Source organism: Cervus elaphus, chromosome 31, assembly GCF_910594005.1.
Source record: "Cervus elaphus chromosome 31, mCerEla1.1, whole genome shotgun sequence".
Lineage (NCBI taxonomy): Eukaryota > Metazoa > Chordata > Mammalia > Artiodactyla > Cervidae > Cervus > Cervus elaphus.
Genome location: NC_057845.1, coordinates 9,068,071 through 9,093,280, shown reverse-complemented (window position 1 = coordinate 9,093,280; position 25,210 = coordinate 9,068,071). Strand labels below are relative to the sequence as shown.

At 38.9% G+C, this 25,210-nt stretch overlaps 1 protein-coding gene across 2 annotated transcripts in view; it reads right to left on the bottom strand.

Annotated features, from left to right (window-relative positions):
• Nucleotides 1-25,210, bottom strand: part of LTN1 (listerin E3 ubiquitin protein ligase 1) — a 55,281-nt gene that overhangs the window by 3,137 nt on the left and 26,934 nt on the right. Inside the window, exons 17-29 of one of the 2 annotated variants that reach the window (XM_043892791.1) lie at nt 24,203-24,362; nt 23,099-23,203; nt 20,011-20,153; nt 15,645-15,780; nt 15,296-15,440; nt 14,187-14,400; nt 13,440-13,677; nt 12,704-12,778; nt 8,454-8,640; nt 4,069-4,240; nt 2,770-2,990; nt 1,652-1,846; nt 144-311 (exon numbers count right to left, since the gene is read on the bottom strand). In XM_043892791.1, coding sequence (XP_043748726.1) covers nt 144-311; nt 1,652-1,846; nt 2,770-2,990; nt 4,069-4,240; nt 8,454-8,640; nt 12,704-12,778; nt 13,440-13,677; nt 14,187-14,400; nt 15,296-15,440; nt 15,645-15,780; nt 20,011-20,153; nt 23,099-23,203; nt 24,203-24,362 — 2,159 coding nt within the window. Of the gene's footprint in view, nt 1-143; nt 312-1,651; nt 1,847-2,769; nt 2,991-4,068; nt 4,241-8,453; nt 8,641-10,739; nt 10,933-12,703; nt 12,779-13,439; nt 13,678-14,186; nt 14,401-15,295; nt 15,441-15,644; nt 15,781-20,010; nt 20,154-23,098; nt 23,204-24,202; nt 24,363-25,210 lie in introns of those variants that run through there. The other variant, XM_043892792.1, reaches the window with a different exon arrangement.

Here is a 25,210-nt window from a genome sequence, read left to right as displayed (position 1 = left end):
GATTTTCAAAAATCATTTTTAATATGTCTCCCATTAACCACAATTAAGAGTTTAACATCCACTGTTTTCCAAGGTTAGATATCATCCATATATAATATTAATGTACGTAAGATATAAATAAGCTAGTTTCTCTTTAGACTTACCAAACAGGCTGAATGGAACTTTTTTTTGCATGTTCTACAGGCTTTTTTGGGAAGAGAATAGTTGAAACCGTGAATGACTGAGAAACAAATCATGCAATCTTCAACACCCTCAAAACGTTTGTCTACATTATTTTTCCATAATGCTAAGCCTTCCATAATACTTCCATTCTGTTAACAAGGGAAAAAAAATAATAAAGTTAATACACACTTTAAATCACCAATATTATCTTTATCCAATTTCACAAATTTTAAAGTTGTATTATAATCTGGAGAGAAGAGTGTCTGCTTGGCTATATTCACAATTCTAAGTTTTATTATACTGGTTTTCAAAATAACCTCCCACGATTTAGGATCCAGGTAAGTTTCTCCATTAAATGTCGACCTGAAAGAAAGGCTTCTGCCCCAATTTTCAATTTTTATAGTCTTTGCTTGTTATTTGATGAAACTTTTTAAATAATTAAGTCGTTTGAATCAGTTCTCCTAACTTTTAACTAAATATGATGAAATTAACTATCTCACCTATTCAAATGTTGATTTGTTCCAGCTCTACATTAGTGAATAGACTCGTTTTAAAATACTTTTCCTCTACTGTAGAATGCCTGAGAAGCATCACCATGTGCAAACAAAACTAGAGAAGACTTAACAATCTGTTTAAAATGCAACAAGGTCTTTGAAAGTACTGGGATTTCTCTCACCACAGGAGAGGTGAAAGGTTAAAGTAAAAGCAGCACAGGAGACATTCAGCTATCCCGAGACTCACAAAAAGGTTCCCTCTCAAACTGCAATACCATGCACTGTTCTATAACATCTACAGCGTCAATGAAGAAGCGTCGATTCTTCTCAAACACCAGGGAAAAACGCTACAGAGCCTTAAAAATTAAAATAAGCTTGGCAGGGTCAAATCATTTAGACAAATTTCTGTTCAGTTGCTCAGTCGTGTCTGACTTTCTGATCCCATGGACTGCAGCACGCCAGGCTTCCCTGTCCATCACCAACTCCTGGAGCTTGCTCAAACTCATGTCCATCGAGTCGGTGATGCCATCCAACCCCCTCATCCTCTGTCATCCCCTTTCACCTCCTGCCCTCAATCTTTCCCAGCATCAGGGTCTTTGCCAGTGAGTCAGTTCTTCGCATGAGGTGGCCAAAGTATTGGAGCATCAGCTTCAGCATCAGTCCTTTCAATGAATATTTAGGACTGATTTCCTTTAGGATGGACTGGCTGGATCTCCTTGCAGTCCAAGGGAGTCTCAAGAGTCTTCTCCAACACCACAGTTCAAAAGCATCACTTCTTCAGTGCTCAACCTTTCTTTTTGGTCCAACTCTCACATCCATAATGACTACTGGAAAAACCATAGCTTCGACTATACAGACCTTTGTCGGATTCAACAAAATATAGTATCCATTTCGACTTAAGCAGAAGAGAGAAAGTTTTACTGCCCTTTCACACGGTAAAGCAGCCATCTCTCTCTAGTTCAGTAAGCCTAACGTGCAAGTACCCGCACACTTACTTGATGGGTGAGGTAAGTGCTTAGCTGAAGCATCCAGTTTCGCCACTGCTGCACGGCCACTCCAACTCTTTTCCCACTTTCCACTGTTATTGAGCCCAGTGGGTAATTTGAAGGCAGCTGAATTATAAGCTCAATCACTATGTCCTCGATACTGTAAGTGGCCATGACTTCTCGGGTAGTAGCTCGAGCTTTCACCTGCAACACGTGAAAGGTGATTTTTTTTTTTGGCCAATTTTCTTTTCTTCCCGTTTACTCAAAAATCATCTTGACAGGCTGACAGATAGCAGCCAGTCCTCATTCAAACAAAACACGGGTAAACATATTCACTTATCTAATGTGAGATATTTAATAAATTGGTTCAAATACCTGACAAATTTCATAGTGATGTTATGACAAAGATGTTTGAAAAAGAAATAGACTATTAGTTGATCCCTTTTCCAGTATGGACTCAATTCATCACAGAAGTGGTCTGTTCTCTGTTTACCTTCATGAAAACTACTCTATACAAATACTGGGCTATTCATTATTTCTTAAGCAATCACAGAAATTATTAATACATTCTCATCTTCAAACTTTTTGCTTTTGCTGTACGGTTTTCTCTATATTAAATGCTTTAACCCACAGCAGCATCCTGCCTACCTCAAAATAAACTACCCCCATCAAGTCTTACCTAGTCCCCTAAGCTGGATGAACTTTTCCCACCCTGATTGCAGAACACTCTTCTTCTTATTGTGCCACTTTCCAGTTTCCAATGCAAAAAACATTATCAGTATCACCTTCATTCCTTTATCAGACTGCATGTTGTTACACGACAGGAATGCGACCCTTCTAAACTGTTTTGCAGGTAACTGGCACACAGCAACTGGGATCTACAGGTATGCTGATATATATTTTGAATTAACTAATAAATATTCAAAAACTAGCATAGATAAATGAAATTATAACATCAATCGATGCATTAATTTGAGATCTGATGTCCAAGAATCAGAAAATAAAGTAGACGATTTCTGTAATTTCTGAACCAAGAGCTACAATTGTGATCATACTCACTACAACAGATAGGCATAACCAATCCTGAGACAATCTTTTTTAGAAAAAAAATTCAAGATAATACTAACCGTCATGCCGTTAAATAGCTGTGTACTTGTTTGCACAGAAGATATTTCTTGAAAAGAAAGAACACTGCTAACGTACTTGCTGGTAAATCTATCTACAATGTTGAAAACACGCTTCTCACTGCTATTCCACCACAGCCTGACCATGGCTGGCAAGTCTTTTAATGTCATGTGATAGACTGAACAAGCCAAGTGTGGAATATGGTAGGGGAGAGCTGAGGTGTCTGAGGAAAAAACAAATTCTCAGTTAGTGACATGTATCTCTTACGCAGAGCAGACTAATATTAGCACTCCCCTTAGAAAATCATCTTCAACTCCTAAACACTAGTGCTAGAGCTCATAAAACAAACGTTCCAAGGTAACCAGACTCTATATTAGCTTTTTCTCCCACATTCGAAATCAACAATTAGAATAGTAGAGAGAAGACCCTGTTGGATACTGAAAAATCTGCCCCCAAATAGCACTATTTTGCAGGAAAGATCACAAATAAAGTGAAGCACACACACTTCAAAGAGGAGGAAAAATTGAAGATTCTTTTTCTTACGAAAGTGAAAGTGAAGTCACTCGGTCGTGTCCAACTCTTTGCAAGCCCATGGATAGTAGCCCACCAGGCTCTTCCGTCCATGGGATTCTCCAGGCAAGAATACTGGAGTGGGTTGCTATTTCCCTCTCTAGGGGATCGTCCCAACCCAAGGATCGAACCCAGGTCTCCTGGCATTGCAGGCAGACGCTTTACCATCTGAACTACCGGGAAAGCCCCAAATTATGAAAAAAATTTGGCCTCCTTTCCTTTCCCCACAGCTCACTGATGTGTTATGTAGAAGTTCTAGAGTCCCACCATAACACCCACAAGACAAAGTTCCAACTCAGATCTCCAAGACATTTAAAACAATTCCTATTCTCAGGAAATCCTTCTTAATACTGAGGCATAGCTAGATGCATGCATGTCTACCCCTTCAGCTAAAATGTGAGCTCCCGGAGTGAAAAAATAATAAATTTTATTCATCTTCATTTCCCCAACAGAAGACCATCCACAGAACTACAAAACATTATTGTCTACAGAGTAAAAGGTGACAGTAATCAAGAAACTAAGCTTCAAAAATGAATTAAATTCCCAAGAACTCTAACCATAAGATCTAATTATTTATTCTACATAGAGAAATATGGAAAATCTGGCATTTCAACACTGTCACAGAGGGGACCCACGTTCAGGATTACCCTCCACGCCCTCAGGGTAAAGCGTCACACAACCTGACTTGAGCCTCGTCCCCAGGAAGAAACACACACACACACCATACTGACCTCTAATACCCAACTGGAGCTCTTCCGTAAAGAAAGTTCGAGGGTCCTTACTGGAGAGCTCAACAGCTGTCTCTGCAAAGGCTGGATTTTCTGGCATAAGCCTGAACAGGTGATAAAGCAATTTATTCAAACTTTTTGTTTTTCGAAGGTACATTGAATACAGAGCTCGAAGCTGGTGGAAATGAGAGAATTTTTGTTAGTAAACCCAATTAAATAGGCTATTCAGCAGACTTGAATGAATGAAAAGTATAAACGGATTGGCATTTCCCTGGGGGTGGTCCAGTGGCCGAGACTTTGTCCTCCCTATGCAGGGGGCCAGGTGCGATTCCTGGTCAGGGAAACTAGATCCCACACGCTGAAACTAAGATCCAGCACAGCCAAATAAATAAATAAATATTTTTAAAATATACATATATTACCTATATATATAGTACAATGTGTATGTGTGTGTGTGTGTGTGTGTGTGTGTAGTACAAGAACACAATGAAAAAATGCATTTATCTGAACACTGAGAATGACATGGTAGAGTCCTACAAAATACATCACACAGTGTTACTTTCCAATTGGGTCATCTGATGACACTGTTCCCCCTTCTCATACACTAGCAGAAGTCTTCACTAGCCCTTCGTTATCAGACATATGCCTCTAACATCTTTCTCAAACTGTCTCCTATTGATAAGTTCACCTCCACTTGGAGTCTGAGCTGAGAAAAATCTATTTGCCACTGCCCACAGATGCTTCACTCATTCTCCTCCCAAATCTTCACACCACAATCTCTAATCTTTCAAAATTTCTGCTCAAGACCAATCCCGTTGTTACCGCTGCCCTCACCCTATACCACACGTTCCAGCATCCCTTCATGACAGCACAGTCTGGTAGCTCAAAATGTCCTGGAGTCGTTTTATAAATCAAGAAATTTCACATAATAATACGGATTTTTTTTTCTGATTTCTTTCTTAAAAAGAGGAAAAATCTGGCACCACTGGGTATACTACAGGCATCTAAATGAGACACGTGCTTCAGAAACTTTTTCCTCAATCATGTGGTCTTCATTTTGTTCACATTTACCTTGCAGTTCTTTGGTGTTAGTACCTGTTTTAAAATTACTTGTTTCACTATGCCATATTGCTTCCTCAGAGTACACACACACCATTTTCTGGACACAATGAATGTTCAAATACAAAGATCAAGCCATAGGATTTGGCATTCGGGATTCTTAAAAAATCGACCAAAAGACCTTTACATGAGGAAATGCGGAGGACACTGCCGTTACCCAGTAACCCAACTCAACATCACCCACGCGAGGACACACGGTCCTCCGTGCTCCTGAGGCGGCAGTGAGCACGCAGCACCACTGTGCAGGGAGCCCTCGCTGAAAAATAACCAGAATGTGACACGAGGAGACTGCCAGACAAATCCCAACTGGAGGAGAGTTCACCAAGTAACTGGCTCGGTGAATGAGAAGAAAGAAAGGTAGCGGAATTATAAGCCAAAGAAATATGACAGACAAATACAAACATAATCCTTGACTGAATCCTCAATAGAAAAGGAAATAAGACTATGATGGACATTACTGGGAAAACTGGGAAATTTTTATTTTTTTAGGGGGCAAATGTTAAATACAAATTAGATAATATTAGTGCATCAAAATTAAATTTGAGTGTAATATCTGTATTACATTTATGATGAAACATGTTCTTATCTTAGGAGTTTATGTGTGTGTACATGTGAGCACGGTTGTGTCTGACTCTTTGTGACCCCATGGACTGTAGCTGGCCAGGCTCCTCTGTCCATGGGGTTTCCCAGGTAAGAATACTGGAACGGGCTGCCATTTCCTACTCCAGTAGATCTTCCTGACCCAGGAATCAAAGCCCAGTCTCTTGTGTCAGCTGTGTTGGCAGGCAGGTTCTTCACCACTGCACTATCTGGGAGGGCCAATTCTAGGACATGCATGTTTAAAAGCATCATGACATCCACTGTCTACCATCTCCGTAAACCTGAATATTTCTCAAAATAAAAAGTTGGAAGGAAAGTAGAATTTTTTTAAAAATTTATTGCATCTATCAATGGGCTTTTGAAAAACACATGTCTACTACCCAGCAGTCTCACTCATAGGTATACAACCCAAGAGAAATGAAAATATACATACACACAAAAACCGAGGCATAAACATTCACAGCACCTTTATTCACAATAGGCAAAAAGTGGGAACCACCTAAACACTGCATAAGCAAAATGCGTTATAGTCATACAATCAAGTATTTTTTGGACATAAAAAAGGATGCCATACTAACACACGCTAAATTATAAATGAACCTTGAAACCACTGTGCTATAAGAAATAAGCCAGATGCAAAAAGGCCATATATGTGAAAAGTCCACAGTAGACAAATCATAAGAGTCAGAAAATAGATCAGTGGTTGCCAGGGGTTTTGAAAGGAAAAGGGACGGCAGGTGGGTAAGGGTGTTTTTTTTGGGGGTGGGGAGGGAGGGGGGCTGGGTGTCGATGTGTGTGGATATTGAAAATGTTCTAAAATTACATGGTAGTGATGGTGTACAATTCTGTAAATACACTAGAAACACCAAACTGTACTCTGTATCTTTTTTTTTTTGGCCACACTGGGATCTGAAGTTCCCCAACCAGGGTTCAAACTGGTGCCCCCTGCAGTGGAGGCATGGAGCCTAAACAGTGGACTGCCAGGGTCCCCAAAGCTGCACACTTTAAATAAGCAAATCTGATGATACGTGAAATACACCTCAGCAAAACTATAACACAAACACACACACACTCTTGTTTCCAATTCAATTCACTAATTCTTTTGAGAAGAATATTAAAAACAACCCAGATTAAGGACCAAAACTTTATTTAAAAAACAGTCTGTTTTAGGATTCTTCTAATAACTGTTATTTACTGAATTATGATGGTTTACTTGTTGACAGCTCAGTTCAACTTCTAGGCTCAATAAATGCTGATCTAATTCTTTGTGCCCCTCCCCCACCCTGGCTTAATGAAAAAGATGATGTATTCCTAATTTCTGAGTAAAAGAATTATATAATTATTCCTAATTTCTGAGTATAAGATAACAAGAACAAAATTCTTAGACATAAGGCCTCTGCTGCTGCTGCTAAGTCACTTCAGTCGTGTCCGACTCTGTGTGACCCCGTAAGGCCTCAATATGCCGCAATTTTAGAGATCAACAGTATTCTAAAAAACAAATGCAGAAGCCCAACAAGTAGTTCTTAAAATACATAACCAGTGAATTAAGACAAGCTCAAATCACAAACCTAAGTGTTAAGACTGAAAAGAAATAAAACCATCTGAACATCTAGATCAGTGTTGCCTCTGTGATCTCATATTCTCCTTAGATAAACAAATGCAAAAATGTATATGTTGATATATTTGTACCAAGAAATAGATTACTGAGCTTCCCTGGTGGTTCCGGGGTAAAGAACCCGCCTGCCGTTGCAGGATACATGGGTTTGATCCCCAGTCTGGGAAGATCTAGAGAAGGAAAGCGTAACCCGCTCCAGTATTCTTGCCTGGAGAATCCCATGAGCTATAGTCCATGGGGTCGCAAAGACTCAGGACTAAGTGACTAAACAACAACATGGGTTATTAGCAGCAATGTAAGTTATAACTTAAGGATTCTGAAAAATCACATTGAAAATGAATGCCATGATTATTTAGTCACACTTTAAATATGTAGCGATTTAAGTCTTGTACTAACCTGACAAAGAAGTTACCTACTTTATTAAACTGACTCAATGTGTGAAACTTTTTTAAAAGCAGGCATCTGTCTAAAAGAATTTTTTTAACTGGAGCAGAGCTTTCCAGCTTCCTTCTTAAACGTGAGACAACAGAGACATCTAGTGGTTGCTAAAATAATTCGGGCAAAATAATTACTATAGGATATTTTCATTATTTAGTGATAACAGCTTGAATTACATATGGTAATATTTCATAGATCTTTCTCTAAACACTGATTTTCAAATAAGGTGCATTTCCAGTGATGTATTCACTGATATTCCCACAAGAGTCAGAAGTTGACCAAAGGGGGGAAAAAAATAGCAAGATCTGGTTCTTTAGAAACTGTTACTATGAGAGCACAAAAGTAAATGACAGAAACCTGGTTTCCTGCAATAAACAGACTTGGTGGATACATTCAGTTAGGAAAAAACTGATCTAAGCATAAAACTGTGGGAGGGTGACAAAGTAGAGACAGAAATAAATTTAGCAGAATGTCTATAATGAGCCAGATAAGATTAGATTAAGATATGAGGCATTTCCTCATTTTTCTCCAAAAGGAGGGGAAGGAAAGGGCTTAGGATAGTAAGAGAGAAACACATATAGGACAGAACTGTCAAAAGTTGTCTCATTTTATTTACCTGAGATGAAGCAGCTTTGAAGAAAGTAAGTATTAATTTCCAAGTGAGGAGGTACCCCAGAACATAACAGAAGTCTTCACTCAGTGGCTTGATAGTAACTATCTGTCCAACAGGAATACATCCCAAAACATTTTCTAGTAAGTCCTCTTGAGTGCTAAGAAGAGACATCAGTGCAGCAGGTGGCGACCTAAGAATCAATGATTAAATACCACAATTTTCTTCATAATTTGTCTCTTAACAAACTGACAGCATGTATAAATTTGAAGCATTTTAGAAAAATCTTCCTTTTCCTCTATTTTCCAAAAACCATTTTAAAAGTTCCCCTTTATAGGTTCAGTTTTGACCCCTAATGTTGTATAAAGACAATTACAGAATCTGAAAAGCATAAAGTGATATGGAAATATATACATGTATTTTCATATTTATAAATATGTAAGATATGCTGTAAAATTTACTCTAGAAGTTAGTTCAGTTCAGTTGCTCAGTTGTGTCTGACTCTTTGTGACCTAAAGGACTGCAGCACGCCAGGCTTCCCTGCCAATTACCAACTCCTGGAGTTTACTCAAACTCATGTCCATTCAGTCGGTGATGCCATCCAATTATTTCATCCTCTGTCGTCCCCTTCTCCTCCTGCCTTCAATCTTTCCTAGCATCAGGGTCTTTTCAAATGAGTCAGTTCTTTGCATGAGGTGGCCAAAGTATTGGAGTTTCAGCTTCAACATCAGTCCTTCCAGTAAACATTCAGGACTGATTTTCTTTAGGATGGACTGGTTGGATCCCCTTGCAGTTCAAGGGACTTTCAAGAGTCTTCTCCAACACCACAGTTCAAAAGCATTAATTCTTTGGTGCTCAGCCTTCTTTATAGTCCAACTCTCACATCCATACATGACTACTGGAAAAACCATAGCCTTGACTAGATGAACCTTTGTTGGCAAGGTAATGTCTCTGCTTTTTAATATGCTGTCTAGGTTGGTCATAACTTTCCTTCCAAGGAGTGAGCATCTTTTAATTTCATGGCTGCAGTCACCATCTGCAGTGATTTTGGAGCCCAGAAAAATAAAAGCCAACTGTTTCCCCATCTATTTCCCATGAGGTGATGGGACCGGATGCCATGATCTTAGTTTTCTGAATGTTGAGCTTTAAGCCAACTTTTTCACTCTCCTCTTTCACTTTCATCAAGAGGCTTTTTAATTCATCTTCACTTTCTGCCATAAGGGTGGTGTCATCTGCATATCTGAGGTTATTGATATTTCTCCCAGCAATCTTGATTCCAGCTTGTGCTTCATCCAGCCCAGAGTTTCTCATGATGTACTCTGCATAAAAGTTAAATAAGCAGGGTGACAATATACAGCCTTGATGTACTCCTTTTCCTATTTGGAACCAGTCTGTTGTTCCATGTCCAGATCTGTTGCTTCCTGACCTGCATACAGATTTCTCAAGAGGTAGGTCAGGTGGTCTGGTATTCCCATGTCTTTCAGAATTTTCCAGTTTGTTGTGATCCACACAGTCAAAGGCTTTGGCATAGTCAATAAAGCAGAAGTAGATGTTCTTCTGGAACTCTCTTGCTTTTTTGATGATCCAGCAGAAAACATATATTTCAACCTTCTGTTTTATAGATGAAAAAAAATCATACATTCAGAGAGGCTAAATGATTAGTCTGAAGTCCCTTGCTAGCCAGGGGAACAATTAGGGCTAACAAATCCTATCAGGTCCTTTATCAACCAACAAAGGGTTAGAAGATCCTAAGACTGTACTGTCTTTTCAATACAGTTAAAGGAAAGTTAAAGGAAATTTAACATTCATATTAACTCATGGCAATGTAAGGTAATTTTCTTCTTTATGGAAGTAGTGTACTTATTAACACTTTCAGGCGAGCTTGTAAGAGTCTCAGCAAGTGAAATACTTTTGTGTGTTGTTGTTGTTCAGTTGCCAAGTCGTGTCTGACTCTGCGAGCCCATGGACTGCAGCACACCAGGCTTCCCTGTCCCTCGTCATCTCCTGGAGTTTGCCCAAGTTCATGTCCATTGAATCAGTGATGCTGTCTGACCATCTCATCCTGTCACCCTCTTCTCCTCCTGCCTTCAATCTTACCCAGCATCAGGGTCTTTTCCAAAGACTTGTGTGTATCTCCAGTCAAGTTCTCTATGACATTCTGGGTTCAGTCTCTTCTTTTACCTCTGTGATCTTTCTTTCCTTGCGGCTTCCTACTACCGGCCCATAAGTAAAAGTTCTCTTCAAGCTCTGCCCTTAAGTTTTTACCTTCAGCACCACCATCTCATGTAGCAACCCTTCTCCATTCCATACCAACCATCAGCAGATTTTACAAAGAACAACTCTCCACTTTACGCACTAACCTCCATGCACTTTGGAACTTCTGGAATGGCCTCCAGCTCTGCTTGCTACTTGTACAGTTTATGCTTCAGACTTCTGCAGAATCAGCTGATGGTATCCCATCTTCTACCAAACAATGCCCCGATCTCTAGAAAATGTCATTTTGAAGGCCCTCATTACCCTCCAGCTTTAGCTTTCACTGCACGCTCCCTGCCTACTCCACACATACTCATTTATTATCTGGCTGCATTGGGCCTCAGTTGCGGCACGTGGAGACGTCACTGCATCAGCTGGACCGTTCACTGCGGCACAGCGACTCTCTCTAGCCGTGGCACGTGGGCACTGTAGTTTCAACACGTAGGTTTAACTGCTCCCCAGAATGTGGGATCTTAGTTCCCAAACCAGGGATCAAACTCATGTCTCCTGCATTGCAAGGCAGATTCTTAACCACTGGACCACCAGGAGAATCCCTCATTTATTGTTTTTACTCAACAAATGAGGATTATTCATAACTATTTAAGGTCAACAACTGGGTGTTGGGGAAAAAAAGTGAGGAATAAGAGACTAAAAGCTTCACACAGCCTATATTCCAGTGGAAGAAGATTTAGAAAATTTAAAAAACATGTCACAAGGCAACAACTCGATACTCCCCAAGCACATCATGCGGTCACACCCCAGTGCCTCTGCACGTGGTGTCCCTGTAACTTTTCCCTGCCGGCCGAAACGCTCCCCAACCTGAAAGGTCAGTATCAGTGTCTTCCCTTCTTGGCACAGCAGTTGTGTCTCACGAACATCATCCTTTTTCTTAGCACTTGTCACACACTGCCTTCTGCTATAGGGTGGCTGTTTAGTCCCTCAATCATGTCTAACTCTTTTGTGTCCCCATGGACCACAGCCCACCAGGCTCCTCTGTCCATGAAATTTCCCACACAAGAATACTGGAGCGGGCTGCCGTTTCCTTTTCCAAGGGATCTTCCCAATGTGGAGATCAAACCCACACCTCCTACACTGGCAGGTGGATTCTCTACCGCTGAGCCACCAGAGAAGCCCATTCAGTTTTAGGGTAATACATCTAAATTACTTTATAAGATCCTTAAGAAAACAGTTTATTTAACACTATATTCTCCCCTCACCATTTAATTAACACTTGCACAAAGGGGTGCTCAATACATTTTTGAATGTGTATACTCTTTCCCCAGTTACTATGTGGCCAAAGAAAGCTTTACTAAACAGCAACAAAGGGAAAATGACTTAGAAACAATTAGAAGAGAGAGTAACTATCTCTTCAAGTGAGCTCTAAAATTCATTTATATCTTACAGATAAATGTACAAGATTTGTGGAATGAATGTATACACTAAACTTAGAGCTTTTGCATTGCCTCAGTCTTCTAAAGTCATCATGATGGATTATGAGAATTTAACGAAGCAATCCAACTTATGGTTTGACTTCTCATTTTTCAACACTACAATAGTGTCAAAGCGATGTGTTCAGTAGAAACTATACTACAAATTGTGACCTTCTCCCAGACTGGCTATACGCAGAATGATACTCTCTTACAAAGCTGGGCAGTGGAGGTGAACTGCAGCTCCCAGTCAGCCACGAAATCACAAAGGTTTAACAATCAAACCACTCACAACCATTCTTACCCAGACAACCATTCTGCTTTTCACATTTGGTACAGTACTCAATAAATTACAGGAGATATCTAACATTTTATCATAAAACAGACTTTGTGTTGGATGACTCTGCCCAACCGTAGGCTGATGGAAATGTTCTGAACACACTTCAGTAGGCTAGTCTAAGCTGATGTTCAGCAGGTGACCTGTATCAAATGTATCTTTGACTCAACACTGTTTTCAACTTACAATAAGGACGTAACCCTGTAAACTGAGGAACACATGTATTAAAAGTCACTTACAAGGCTGGTTCTTCTTCTTCATCTCCATATGACTTTAGATTATCTTGATCATATTGTGGTAATTCAGGCATCAATCTGGAAGTCAGAATATTAAGTTACATGAAATGGTTCATTGTTAAAGTCATGCCAATACTTATTTTGTAATGAGTATATCCTTTTACTGAGTTTTCTCTGAAATAATCCACCACGGCCAAGACTATATAAATGTAAACTGTGCATGGAGAACAGTGACCATTCCTGTAAGCTTAGTCGAGCTTACCCTGTTCCAGTTTTTACTTTGACTTTTTTTTTTTTTGGTAGATTCTTTCTTTTTACTTTGACATTTTTTTAATGGCCAAAAATTAAAACTACATTGGAGAAGGAAATGGCAACCCACTCCAGTATTCTTGCCTGGAAAATCCCATGGACTGAGGATCCTGGTAGGCTACAGTCCATGGGGTCGCAAAGAGTCGGACACAACTGAGCGACTTCACTTTATGTAAAAGCGAAAGTCACTCAGTCTTGTACGACTCTTTGCGACCCCACGGACTACACAGTCCATGGAATTCTCCAGGCTAGAATACTGGAGTGCATAGTCTTTCCCTTCTCCAGGGGATCTTCCCAACCCAGGGACTGAACCCAGGTGTCCCGCACTGCAGGCAGATTCTTTACCAACCGAGTTATCAGGGAAGCCCAAAACTATATTTCATTTTTTAAAAAACCACCACAATACTGATTCAACTGAAAGAATTCTTACTTGTATAGCATATGATAGACAGCAATTTGCACAGGCCGAGCTCTGTAAAGGAGTAATGGGGCTAATGTATTTAACAAAGTCTGGAGGTGTTCTGGCAAGTTTGTTTTCTGACCAGCAAACAATCTTGCAGGGAGTTTCTGACTCAATAGCTGATCCTTTGGGATATAAGTTAATGTTTCACACATGGGCTTCAGCATTGCATTCTGAAATGATGTTTCAGATGTATCTCTGTTTTCTCCTGATGACAAAAAGGAAAAAAAGAGTCATACCCCAAACAAAGTGAGTAATACAACTTGACCGATTCATAGACAACCAAACGTTATTTAAGAAAATGAAAGAAAAACTGGACAAACATTAAAGCAGTCCAAACTAGAAGCTGAATATATATTTATGAACTGAATATATATTTCAGATAATCTCAACTATTTAATGACTTCTATTATCTTATCCTTTAAAAAAAAAAAGAAGTTTGAGTTAAAATAATTTATTCATATTCCTTGAATTAGTATTATTCTAATTTTCCGTGGTCTTTAGGTATCCTGTGATGTTTCAATTCTTGTCTGTAGAGCAGAAGAATATACGATGACTCTGAGATGCTAAACTTTCTCTCTGGCTCTCTTACTATTTTGTGCTGTGTGACCTAAACATCCAAAGTTGATTTTGGGGTGTTTTCTGTTTCTGTTTTGTTTTTTTTTTCAAAACAAGTTATTTTCAATGGCTCTCACTATTCCTCCCTTTCTCACTTGCCTGTAGCGGTCACCAAAAGAGGTAAAAGCAGACTGTGGATGCCAGGAGAAAAAAACTCTTTCCATTCACTGATCAGATTTACAGGAAGGCTGCCATTGGTGCCCAGAGTTGTGGAATCAAAAAAAGCGCTGAGTTCACAGGCCAGATCACAGCTGACGCAGGCAAACAGTTGTACCAGTGGAATGGAATACAGCGCCTGATTCTCATTTGTTGTCTGAGGAAACAAAAATTAAATAGGTAAGCAGACCTCCTGTAGAATATTACATGTCAAGGCAATAAAGAGAAGTCCCTTACATTTCTCTAAATTCGAAAATAAGAAACAGTTTGAATGTATAGTCTCAGGAGACATTTATATATTTTATATCAAAATAACTTATTCTCAGAATTAAATGTTAGGAATTAGAATTAACCCATTTATTGTGAAGTGTTCTTTTTTATTTCTGCAACCATGAAGGAAAATAGTATCAATTACCATATACCAAGTTAAATACATTAAGAGCACATTTATAATCTTCTCAGAAGCCCTACTAATTGGGCATTATTAAGTTATTTTAAAATGAGGAAACTGAGGCTCAACTAGATAAACTTTAATACCCTAAGCCACCCAGTAAACAGCAGGCAGAGTAGAGATTAGACCAAGTCAACACTGCCTGACTGGCTGCATGACAGCCCATAGCTATTACACAGCCGGCTGCTTGGGGCCATACAAAGAACTCCAATTCCCTCTCAATTTGTTTAATCTTTACTGCCCTACTCTGGCAACAGTGAAACAGTACACTGTAAGAACAGAAGCAAAAGACCAAAAACCTTGTCATGAAAAGAAAACCTTAAAGGGCTATGCTGCAAGTATGACACTAAAATGAGCTAACGGAGAGACCATTCTAAAAGCAGTTAGCAGAATGGTTACGGAATGACACTGGCAAACATTAAACCTCAATCATCTCACTGACCTGTGAGGCAGCAGTCGGCAAGGGATACATCCATAAACTGTTTAAATGTTTGCAAAGGAGCTAACTACAGTCACTACTTAAAGAAGAGGAGAAAATACTTCTGGCACACAGACATGCATGAAAACCCAACAGCAGTGATGACGCAGAAGGTTGATTTACCTCCAGCCAAGCCAACATGGAACACATGATGAAGTCCCATTCGCTCTCTGCCAAAGGAGATGAGCAGTATTTCAGAAACAGGGAAAGGAAACGGATTATTTCTATATTTACAGCCAGTATCTCTGGACTCACTTCTGACAGATTACTGTGATAAAGACAAAAACAAGACACTGACGAATTATACAGACATTCAGTGAGAAAAATTTAAATCTTTTTAAAAAAATCTTATATATTTATAACAGACTGCCTTAAATGTCTACCATCCCATTACTCTACAAAATAGTGACTATAAGATACATAACCTGAGTCTACATCATACATAGAGGGAAAAATATAAAGTATTACCTACCAACTGAAAAGAAAAATATCTTCGTGATCTCTTTTCCAAGTTATCAGAATTTTTAATAGACCATGTAATAGCTCTCCATCATCTATACTTTTGGTCTGCAGACAAGAATTGAAAATGGCAAGATGTCCAAAACCTCCTATAGCAAAATTAAAACATTTTTTCATTGCAATGCTACTATAAAAAAAGAAAGCCTATGCTGAGATAGGTTAAAAACTTCCTTCAAAAGTGTTCAGGTTAATAACTCTAAAATTCGGACTTGAAAGAAAGAGTCAACAAATGACTTATAAGCTCCATAGGCAGGGACCTGCCACCATACCCAGCACCCAGGACCGAGAAGAAAGTGGGGAGGGGAAGGCAGGGGAAGCACGTGAATGACACTATGCATTAAACTAGCCTATGCTGTTTTTTTCTTTGTTTCCTTACGTATAGGACTTATTCGGCATACCCACCTCTCAAAAAAAACAAACAAATCTCTAGCTAGAGTACAAAGTTAGATAAAGTTGGAAAATAGAACATACTGCTTTATAAGTCATGCATTCACTCAGTAAGCATCTATGTCAAGAAAGCTCTTGTGGGGTTCCCTACTCTTTAGACTCCCTGATTGCTCCTTATTCTTCAATTCTTAAACACTGCCTCCACTCCGAAATTCCCAAGTACGTAGAGTATGCCCCTCCTCACTCCTCTAGGATCACTTGTTTGCTGCCTTTACAGCACTGATGTTTGCTATTATCTCATCAGGAAGTAAGCTCCATGAAAGCAGGAACCTTGCCTGTTTTACTCATCACCGTATATGGCCCCCAAACACAATGCCCAAGATACATTTATTTTGACTGACTAAATAAAGAACGAATAAATGAATGCATACGAGGTACACTGCTAGACAGATACCAGGGAGAAAGCTGAACAAAATCCAGTCCCTGGAGGGACTTACTCAGCAGTACTGGCAGACAAAAACAGATTAGAATAATATGTACAAAAACCAAGAACCCAGAGCAGGAAACTATACTGAGTCAGAAAAGGCTTCCCAAAGTTGGTGTGTGAATGGGGATTTATCAAAAGATCAAAGTCTGCAGGACTAGAAAAGGGACGTTTCAAGGAGTGCTAAGGCACAGAGTTGTAAGAAAGTACAAACCACTACAATATTGTAAAGTAATCAGCCTCCAACTAATAAAAATAAATGAAAAAGAAAGTACAGACTGATCAAAATTCTTGACAATTTAGCATGGTCAGGGTCCAGAGTGGAAGCAAAAGAGTTTGAACTGGAGAAATTGGTTGCAATAAGATTATAAACATCTTACAGGCCAAACTAAGTTCTTAAGTTTTTATACTGTAGGCAAAAGAGAACCAACAAAGAAAGCAAAAATAAATTAATTAATAACAATGCAGTCTTCCTTTAAAGGCAGAGGAAGAATTTTTTTTAAATCTTCCTGACAAAATATCAATAGAAGAGGTTTCAAGTTTAATCAGAAACAACTCATATTCTAAGAACCGAAAAGTATTCGTTAGCTAATTCTGCTTCATTGCTTGGGTTAGAAGAGAAAAACCGACTGTCAAATCTTGAACAACACTCCTCTCCCTGTTGGCCTCTGCACAGCTGGGCGCCTTCTGACGTGTATGAACAGCACAGAGCTGTGTGAACACAGTCCTGTCTTCTGCCATCCTTCTGTTACAACCTGTGCTGGAGATGCCACCTGCACTCCCATGAGGTAATCCTCTCTTCCATGTACAATCCGTTCAACTGCATCCCTTTCCTGCCAATGCCATCCCAATCCCACAGTTTAACTATGCAACTGAACTCAACAGTAAAGCTTAATGCCACAAAAATTTATGTCTGATATCATGCTATCAAGGCAATTCTGTTTCACTGTGTTTGCTAATGGCATATTCTTCTTCCACTATCTCAAATTTTCAGTACCTTTCTTAAAAAATACAATCCCGTTGCCACTCATCAGACAACCTACAGAGAGATGATGCTATGAAGTTCCCAAACCCTTCTATACTCTCTGTATCTACATCTGCATCCATCCAACAGCTCTCCTTACCTAACCTCCACTTATACATGGTTGGTATCTTCTTTTTTCCCTTTATTTTTTGTTTCACACTGGACTACAGTTGATTAACCACACGTGCTTTAGTTATACATGTTACATACGTCTATTCCTTTTCATACCTTTTCCCATTCAGGTTGCTATGTAATACAGAGCAGAGTTCCCTGTGTATACAGTGGGTCCTTGATGGTTACCCATTTTACATACAGTGGGGTGTTTATGTCAGCCCCAAACTCTCTTCCTCCCCACCCTTCCCCCTGGTAACCATAAGTTTATTCTCTACATCTGTTTCTTTCATGGTGATTTTTTCTAACTGCTCTCGATCCACTCCTACACCCCCTCCTCTCTCGTCTTCTCAGTGGGAACTACCATTCATTATTCCGTCTTCTATTCCTCCTTCTCCCCCTTTGACCCTGTATTCATCTCCAGCTTTCACTTCTTTCCACTTCCCCCCTTTTTTTCTCAAATTTTATTGTGGCTGTGCTGGGTCTTCATTGGACACAGGTTTTTCTCCAGTTGCAGCAACTGAAGGCTTCTCTCTAATTGCTCTGCGTGGGCTTCTCAATGGGTTGGCTTTTCTTGTTTCAGAGCATGGGCTCTAGGGCACACACGCTTCAGGAGTTGCAGTCCCTGGGCTCTAGAGCACAGGCTCAATAGCTGCGGTGCACGCCTTAGTTGCTCCGCAGCCTGTGGGATCTTCCGGGACCAGGGACTGAACCCGTGTCTCCTGCATTGGCAGGTGGATCCTTTACCACTGAGCCACCAGGGAAGCCCTCCACGTCCCTTTCTACCAAACCCTTAAGAACAGACTATCTGGCCCTACTTTTTCACCACTATTCATTCCACATTTCAGTCTCTAATATCATCTGAGCTGCGGCATTTAACAGGTGATAAATATTGCCTAAACTCTTGCTTTTGCTTTTTTTAACCTCCAGTCCTTATTCTCAAGTGTCCCTTTACCCACATACCCCTTAAATCTATGTACTGGTGTTCCCTTGATATTCTTTTCACGCTTCACTCTCCCCAGCAAGCTCATCTTCATTTACAGATTATACTACCACCTACCTGACATGGACTCTGAAAGCAGTATTTCCATCTGGCCAACAGCCTATTTATTGCTTACTGACAATCCCCATTTGAATACTTATTCCATAGCCACCTCAATCATAATCTCATGTGTCCAAAACTTAACATCAGCTCCCTGTATACTCCTTCACCACCCTCCGTCCAGCCCTCAAGGCTCCTGGCAGGGTTTCCTACAAAGCCTCATGGCACTTCCATCTGCCCAATCCAGAAATATAACCAACCTCTCTCAGTTCCATCTCCACTCTTCCATCTGATTCAAGAGTTCTTACCTCTCATTTTGATTATTCGAATGGCTCTCTATCTGTGGTCTTTTACTCCTAATTTCTCTCTTCTCCCATATCCACCCTTCACACAGTTGTCAAGATAATCTTTCTAATGTGAATATGACAGTCTGACTACTTTCCTACCTAATTTGGGCCAATAACTCCTTACTTCCTACCACTTAAAGTCCAAACTCCTTAACTGACAAAATGAGGCCTTTATGATCTGTGCCCTACCATTCTCAAGATCCATATTCTTGGGCACCCTAATACTCTTTGTCCCCAACTTTCTACCTTAAATCCAGCCAAAATGAAGCTATCTGCATACTTCTATGTTTCTGAATACCTGGAATGCCTCTCCCTAACTATAAAGAAAAGTATCTTTTACCACTGCTAAAATATCTCTTTTCGTGAAAGAGCCACTGACATCTCAAAGCAAAGTGGAAAATTCCTTTTCTGCACTTCCGCACATATGATATCTTTATGCCATATCAGTTATCATATAACTTTCTATCTATCTTCTCTACAAAAGAGACTGCCACATGGGCAGGGCTCAATAAGTGTTGTTAAATTAGCAAGCAAATGAACTAACAAGAGTACAGAATGTCCGAAAAGTTTAAAACATAATAAGGCTGCTTCCTCTTTTGCTTTTGTAAGTTCACTGGTTGGTTGACTAGGGAGAAATGATGCACAGCTAAGAAGAGCTACACGTGGTACAGAAAAGATTAGAGGGTACCTGTGGTTATACACCTTCCCCTAGGCTGCAGCATTTCTGCACTGCAAAATAACAGTCGCTCTCCAACGAATGACACTTATCCTATTGAGTCAACTTGTTATGTAGCAAGAACATTAACTAGGAAAAAAATTAGCTATAATTTATCTCTGTTAGATTTGGATTTAGATGTTAAAAAACACTTCTTTCATCTCAAGCAATAATTAAATTAATGAAATACTTATTACCAAGTAACTAACCATTGATACGGCAAACATCTTCCTTGGCCCAGGCCAAAAGGGCAGGTATACACTGAGCAATGAATTCTTTCTTGTCTTCTTTTGACAAAAATGGACAGAGACTTTGAATAGTATGCATATTACCTTCTGTTAGCGGAAAAAAGCTGTTTAAAGAGGAAAAAAAAAGGTATGAATTATATTTACCCTAAATATTTAGTTATTTCATAAAATTCCTCTTACTCATACAATTTAAAAAGACTAGAATTTCCACTATATAAAATAACTGAATAGAAAAAGAATAAAAGAAACTATGAAAGAGGTTGACATTTGCTGATTCTGTTTGATGAAACTGTGGACAATTATTTTTTTCTGCTTGTCCTTTTCACATGTTTCTGATTTTCAAAAAATAAGCATATATAACTTTCTCCATGGATGATTTTTTTTAATTATACAAAACAGTACATGATTATGATGTCTTTAAGAGACAACTGATTCAATTTAGAGAGGACCAGTTACATATTGCTCACATGAACTGATACTCATTATGTGCATATATACACTTGGGTTTTATGTATCTAAATCTTACATCACCTGCTACTTATATATACTTTCTAGGCTGCTTTACAGCAGGACATACAGGTACAAAGTATTCTATTTTAAAACTACATAGCTAGATAAAAAACAAAACCAAAATATTCCATACAATCATAATTTAAATATTTCTCTATTAGTGAACATATAGGTTTTTTCCATCAAATTTCTGCTCTTATAAATAACACTATAATAACTGTCCTTGAGCAGGTACTATTCTGCATATGTGCAAACACCTCTTTAGGCTAGATTCCTGGAAGTAGAACTGCAAAATCAAAGGATCTGAATGTATTATATTCTGATAATTTCAAGTTGTTCTTCAAAGAAGAATAATCAATTCACATTTTCAGCTCATGTAAGTGGGATCATACAGTACTTGTCTTTTTGTGACTGCTTTGTTTCACTTAGCACAATGTCCTCAAGGTTCATCTACATTTTAGCATGTCAAAATTTCCTTCCTTTTTAAGGCCTTATTTTAATAATACTGCATTACAATGTACGCCACGTTTTGCTTACCCACCCATCTGGTGATGGACACACAGGTTTCGCTCTTACACAGTCAGGCACCTACTGTTTCTCCTGTGGATTCTGGGTTTGGGCTCTGCTTAAGATCTTCCCTGTGCCAAGACTATGCAGTTTCTTATTTTCCCCAAATACTTTTATAGACCCATTCATTACATTTAATTTTCATCTGGACCTTACTTTCATGTATAATGCAAGGGAGTGGGTCTCACTTTTTTTTCCAAATGCAGGTTCAATTTTCCTATCTCACTGATCTGAAAGACCACCTGTATCAAAAACTAAATTTTAATTTATGTGCCCATTGGTTTTTGGACTCCATACTTTGATCCAAGGATACATCTATTCACCAATTTCATACTGCTTAATCACTGTGTTGGTAGGGCAAGTCCTTTTCATTTTTCTCTTTCATAAATTTCCTAGCTATTCCTGAGCACTTTTTCCTTTAAATGTATACCATGTTTAGAAAAGTTTGTGAAGTTTTCCAAAAAATGCTGCTGAAATCTTGACTAACATTACACTGAAATTAGATACAACAATCTTTACAATTTATCTTCCCACTTTCTTTTGTGATCTTTATTTAAGTTTTACAATTGTAATTTTTCATTAAATTTATTTCTAAGTATTTACAGTTTTGTTGTCAATGTGAAAAGAATCTTTTTTCCTATGCCATTTTAAAATTGATTATTACTGGTGAATAAGAAAGATACTGACTTTTGTATGTCAAGTATATATCCATCTCACTTGTAATTAGTTCCAGTAGTTCTTTAGCTAATTCCCTACGATGCATGTAAACAGAAGAAAATTTTAAATTATGCTGAATAAAACAAGCTAATATCAAAAGATCATATGCTGTATGACTCCATTTGTGTAACATTCCTAAACTGGTAGAAATTATAGAAAGAGTAGATCACTGGTTGGCAGAGCAGAAGAGAATGGCAGGAGGCAGGCGGCTGTGGCAGGAAAGGCCACCACAGGGATCCTTGGGAATAGCTATTCTGTGTCTTGGGATGTGGTGGTCACATGTGGTCTACAGAACACACACGTGGGCACAAGCTATCTCAAGTCACAAGTCAGCAGGCGGTGTCAACGTCATTTCCTGGTTGTGAAATTGCACGAAAGCTACCCAAAATGGTACCATTTGGAAGAAACTAAGTGACAGGTACATAGAATTTCTTTGTGTTTCTTATAATTGCATGTAAACCTATAATCCACATTAACTAAACTCAAAACAATAAGTTTTAAAAATTTAAGATTTAAAAAATCAAAATTTAGCTTACAATCTTACTGTGCCAGGACATATATACATACACACACACATACGTATACACATATATATAATTTCCAAATTCTTCTTGATAAATCTGTAAATTCAAAATGCCTCTTGGTAAATTTCAGATAAGTGTTTAATCTGAATGCTCAGCTTCTCTAATATAATCAACTCTAACAAATCTCTAGTATGTCCAACCTCACTATCTATTTTCTTTGCCTTAGGAATATATTTACTGTCTTTTTAGAATTCACTTCAGTGGGATGATCCTTATTTTTAAGAGTAAGTAACTTTCCTTATCACTTCCATTTAGCAAATAAAGGGATAGAAGAAGGCTGTAAAAGAGAGGGGAAAAGATTCTACCCAAGAGATTTCTGGGAAAAAGAGAATAAGCTTATCAAATGCTAATTATTTTAAAGCACATATAAAATTCTTCAACAAAATGTTATAAGGTTAAAAACATCTATTAAAAAAAGATAGGTCCTCCTGGTATTGCAGTACTTCCAGGAACGGTGCACCCCCCTCGGGGGAAAAAAAAAAAAAAGATAGGTCCTCAACCTAAAATGACTGGAACTGTTTTATACTCTTTAAGTCTCATATTCTTTCATTTAATTTCCTCATGTCCTAAACCTGTTTTCCTGATTCCTTACACACTGGTTGTTAGTCAAGGGTTGCCAGAGTGACCAATCATAATACATTTCAAAGTAAAAGTATTTTAAATAAAAATACCCTTCTTTTCTCCTATAATGCTGTTTTACTTCATCAGATGAAACACTTCGGGAAAGGATCAACTTAGCAATAATAAGAGACCAAAGGGTGCCATTTTTCCTGGATCTAAAAAAGAAAAAAAAAAATTCTCTTTTGAAAGTATACTTAATATTTTGCAACTCTTGCTTACCTGGATTCCCGTTACAGAACTAAATAAAACACCTTATCAGAGTATCACTTCACACAGTAGTTTTGCACGTAAATAACTGCTATTACCAAAAGGATTGGCAACTTAGGCTTCTGAAACTCCTTTACTGAGCTCTCATCAAGGCAATCTCAAAGCCCCTTCATCCCAATAGGGCAGAGGACCTTAGGGATTAAGCTGGAGGATCAGAGGCTGCCGCCGCAAAGAGGACAAAAAAGACCCAGAGGAGACCAAGGATTGCTGAAGCTGAGGAACCAAGGAGGGTATTAGCATTCACTGAGCAAAGTTCTGAGAGTCAATAAGTAGAGTAGGACTGGAGAGGAAAACCTGTTCAGTCTGAGGCCTCTCATACTGCAAAGCATATGAAAAATACTACAGGCAAATGAAAAACTCTTCAGGAGAAAGCAGTTCAACAGGGTAATTTCAACCAGCTAAACATCAGACCGCTATAACCTCTATGATGACTGTTTTCATACCTACTTCCTCATCTAGGGGCAACGGTTTTGTGGTTACAACATTAAGAGATACCTGCAATAAATAACATACAAGGTAAAAGGTTAAATTTTACCTTGGAAATTTAAGGTAAAATTTAAGTGGAAGGATGAGTCACATATGACAAATTAAAACAACTTCTACAGGACTCTCTTTCACTGTCACCTGCCCCTTTAATCATATTCATGGATTTAATAACACAGGCAAAGTACAAATATCTCCCCAGAAGAAGAAATCAAGTACTTAGTACCCACAAAGTATGTGTCATTAATGACAGATTAATTTAGAACAACCGTCTGATTCAAAGATTAGCATGAAGTGAGCTTACATTTTACAGACACAAAACCATAAACTAGCAAGATAGTCATGAAATAAAAATTGAAAAAGGATTCCCACCTGTCAAATAAAAACTGAAAAAGGATTCCCACCTGTCAAATAACAGCTGCAGAAGGCCAGAAGTATTACCAAGTCCACATAAGTTATCATATGTGATATTCATTTTCTGAAGCATTTCACAAAATCCAGTTAGAAAAACAGGTGGATTGTCTAATTCTTCATACCACTGCAATGAATAGAGCAGTTCTGCAACTAACAGAATGGACAGCACATTATCGAGTGCACTTTGTAAACAGCCCTTCCAGTTGTCCTCACTTGTCTCCTGTTCTCTAACACTGCTGTGCCCACTAATTCTAAAATATCTATGAACGATTTCCAGCTCTTTGATATACAATCATAATGAAAACTGAGCATATCTGACACAAAACACCACTCCTCTCCCAAACCTTACTTGGTCCCTTTTCTGGTGAGTTAAGACAGTGACAGGAACCGAAGTTATCAGAGATGCTAGAAGCAGCTTCCTACTATTTTTGCCACAAATGGCAAGATGCTGCATCCAGGATAAACAACTAGGGGACCCAAGACCTGAGAAGTTCAAGTCAACCTGTTAAGAAAAGAAGAGAGCGTGACCCAGTACACAGGGAAGGGCCTCGGGGACAGACCTGTCTGAATTCAAAAGAGCTGCATACACTGTTATCAACCCGGATACGACATTACCTCAGGGGACGGCTGCTAGAATTAAATGACTGAGTTTCACGAAATCTGGCCATATCACAGGTTCTTAATACATAATTAGTCACAACTCTCCAGGTATGGATTTTGGAGTTGAGAGACTTGAAACCTGGTTCAAAATCTAACCCCATCCCTTGAAAGCTCCAGATTAAGAAAAACAACAAAACTTATTACCCCAATTCCCAATGTTGTTTTTGGACAGATTCGCCCAGTGAGTAAAGTAAACAGTAGGCTAAGCTCCTTGATCTTAACTGCAGATGGAGCTGGCTCACCATAAGAGGTGTTCCTGCTTTCTTCCACAGGGCATATATTCTCTTCTGCAAGGAGCCATACTCCACTGAGGCCTTACAACCAAGCCCAACACAGGA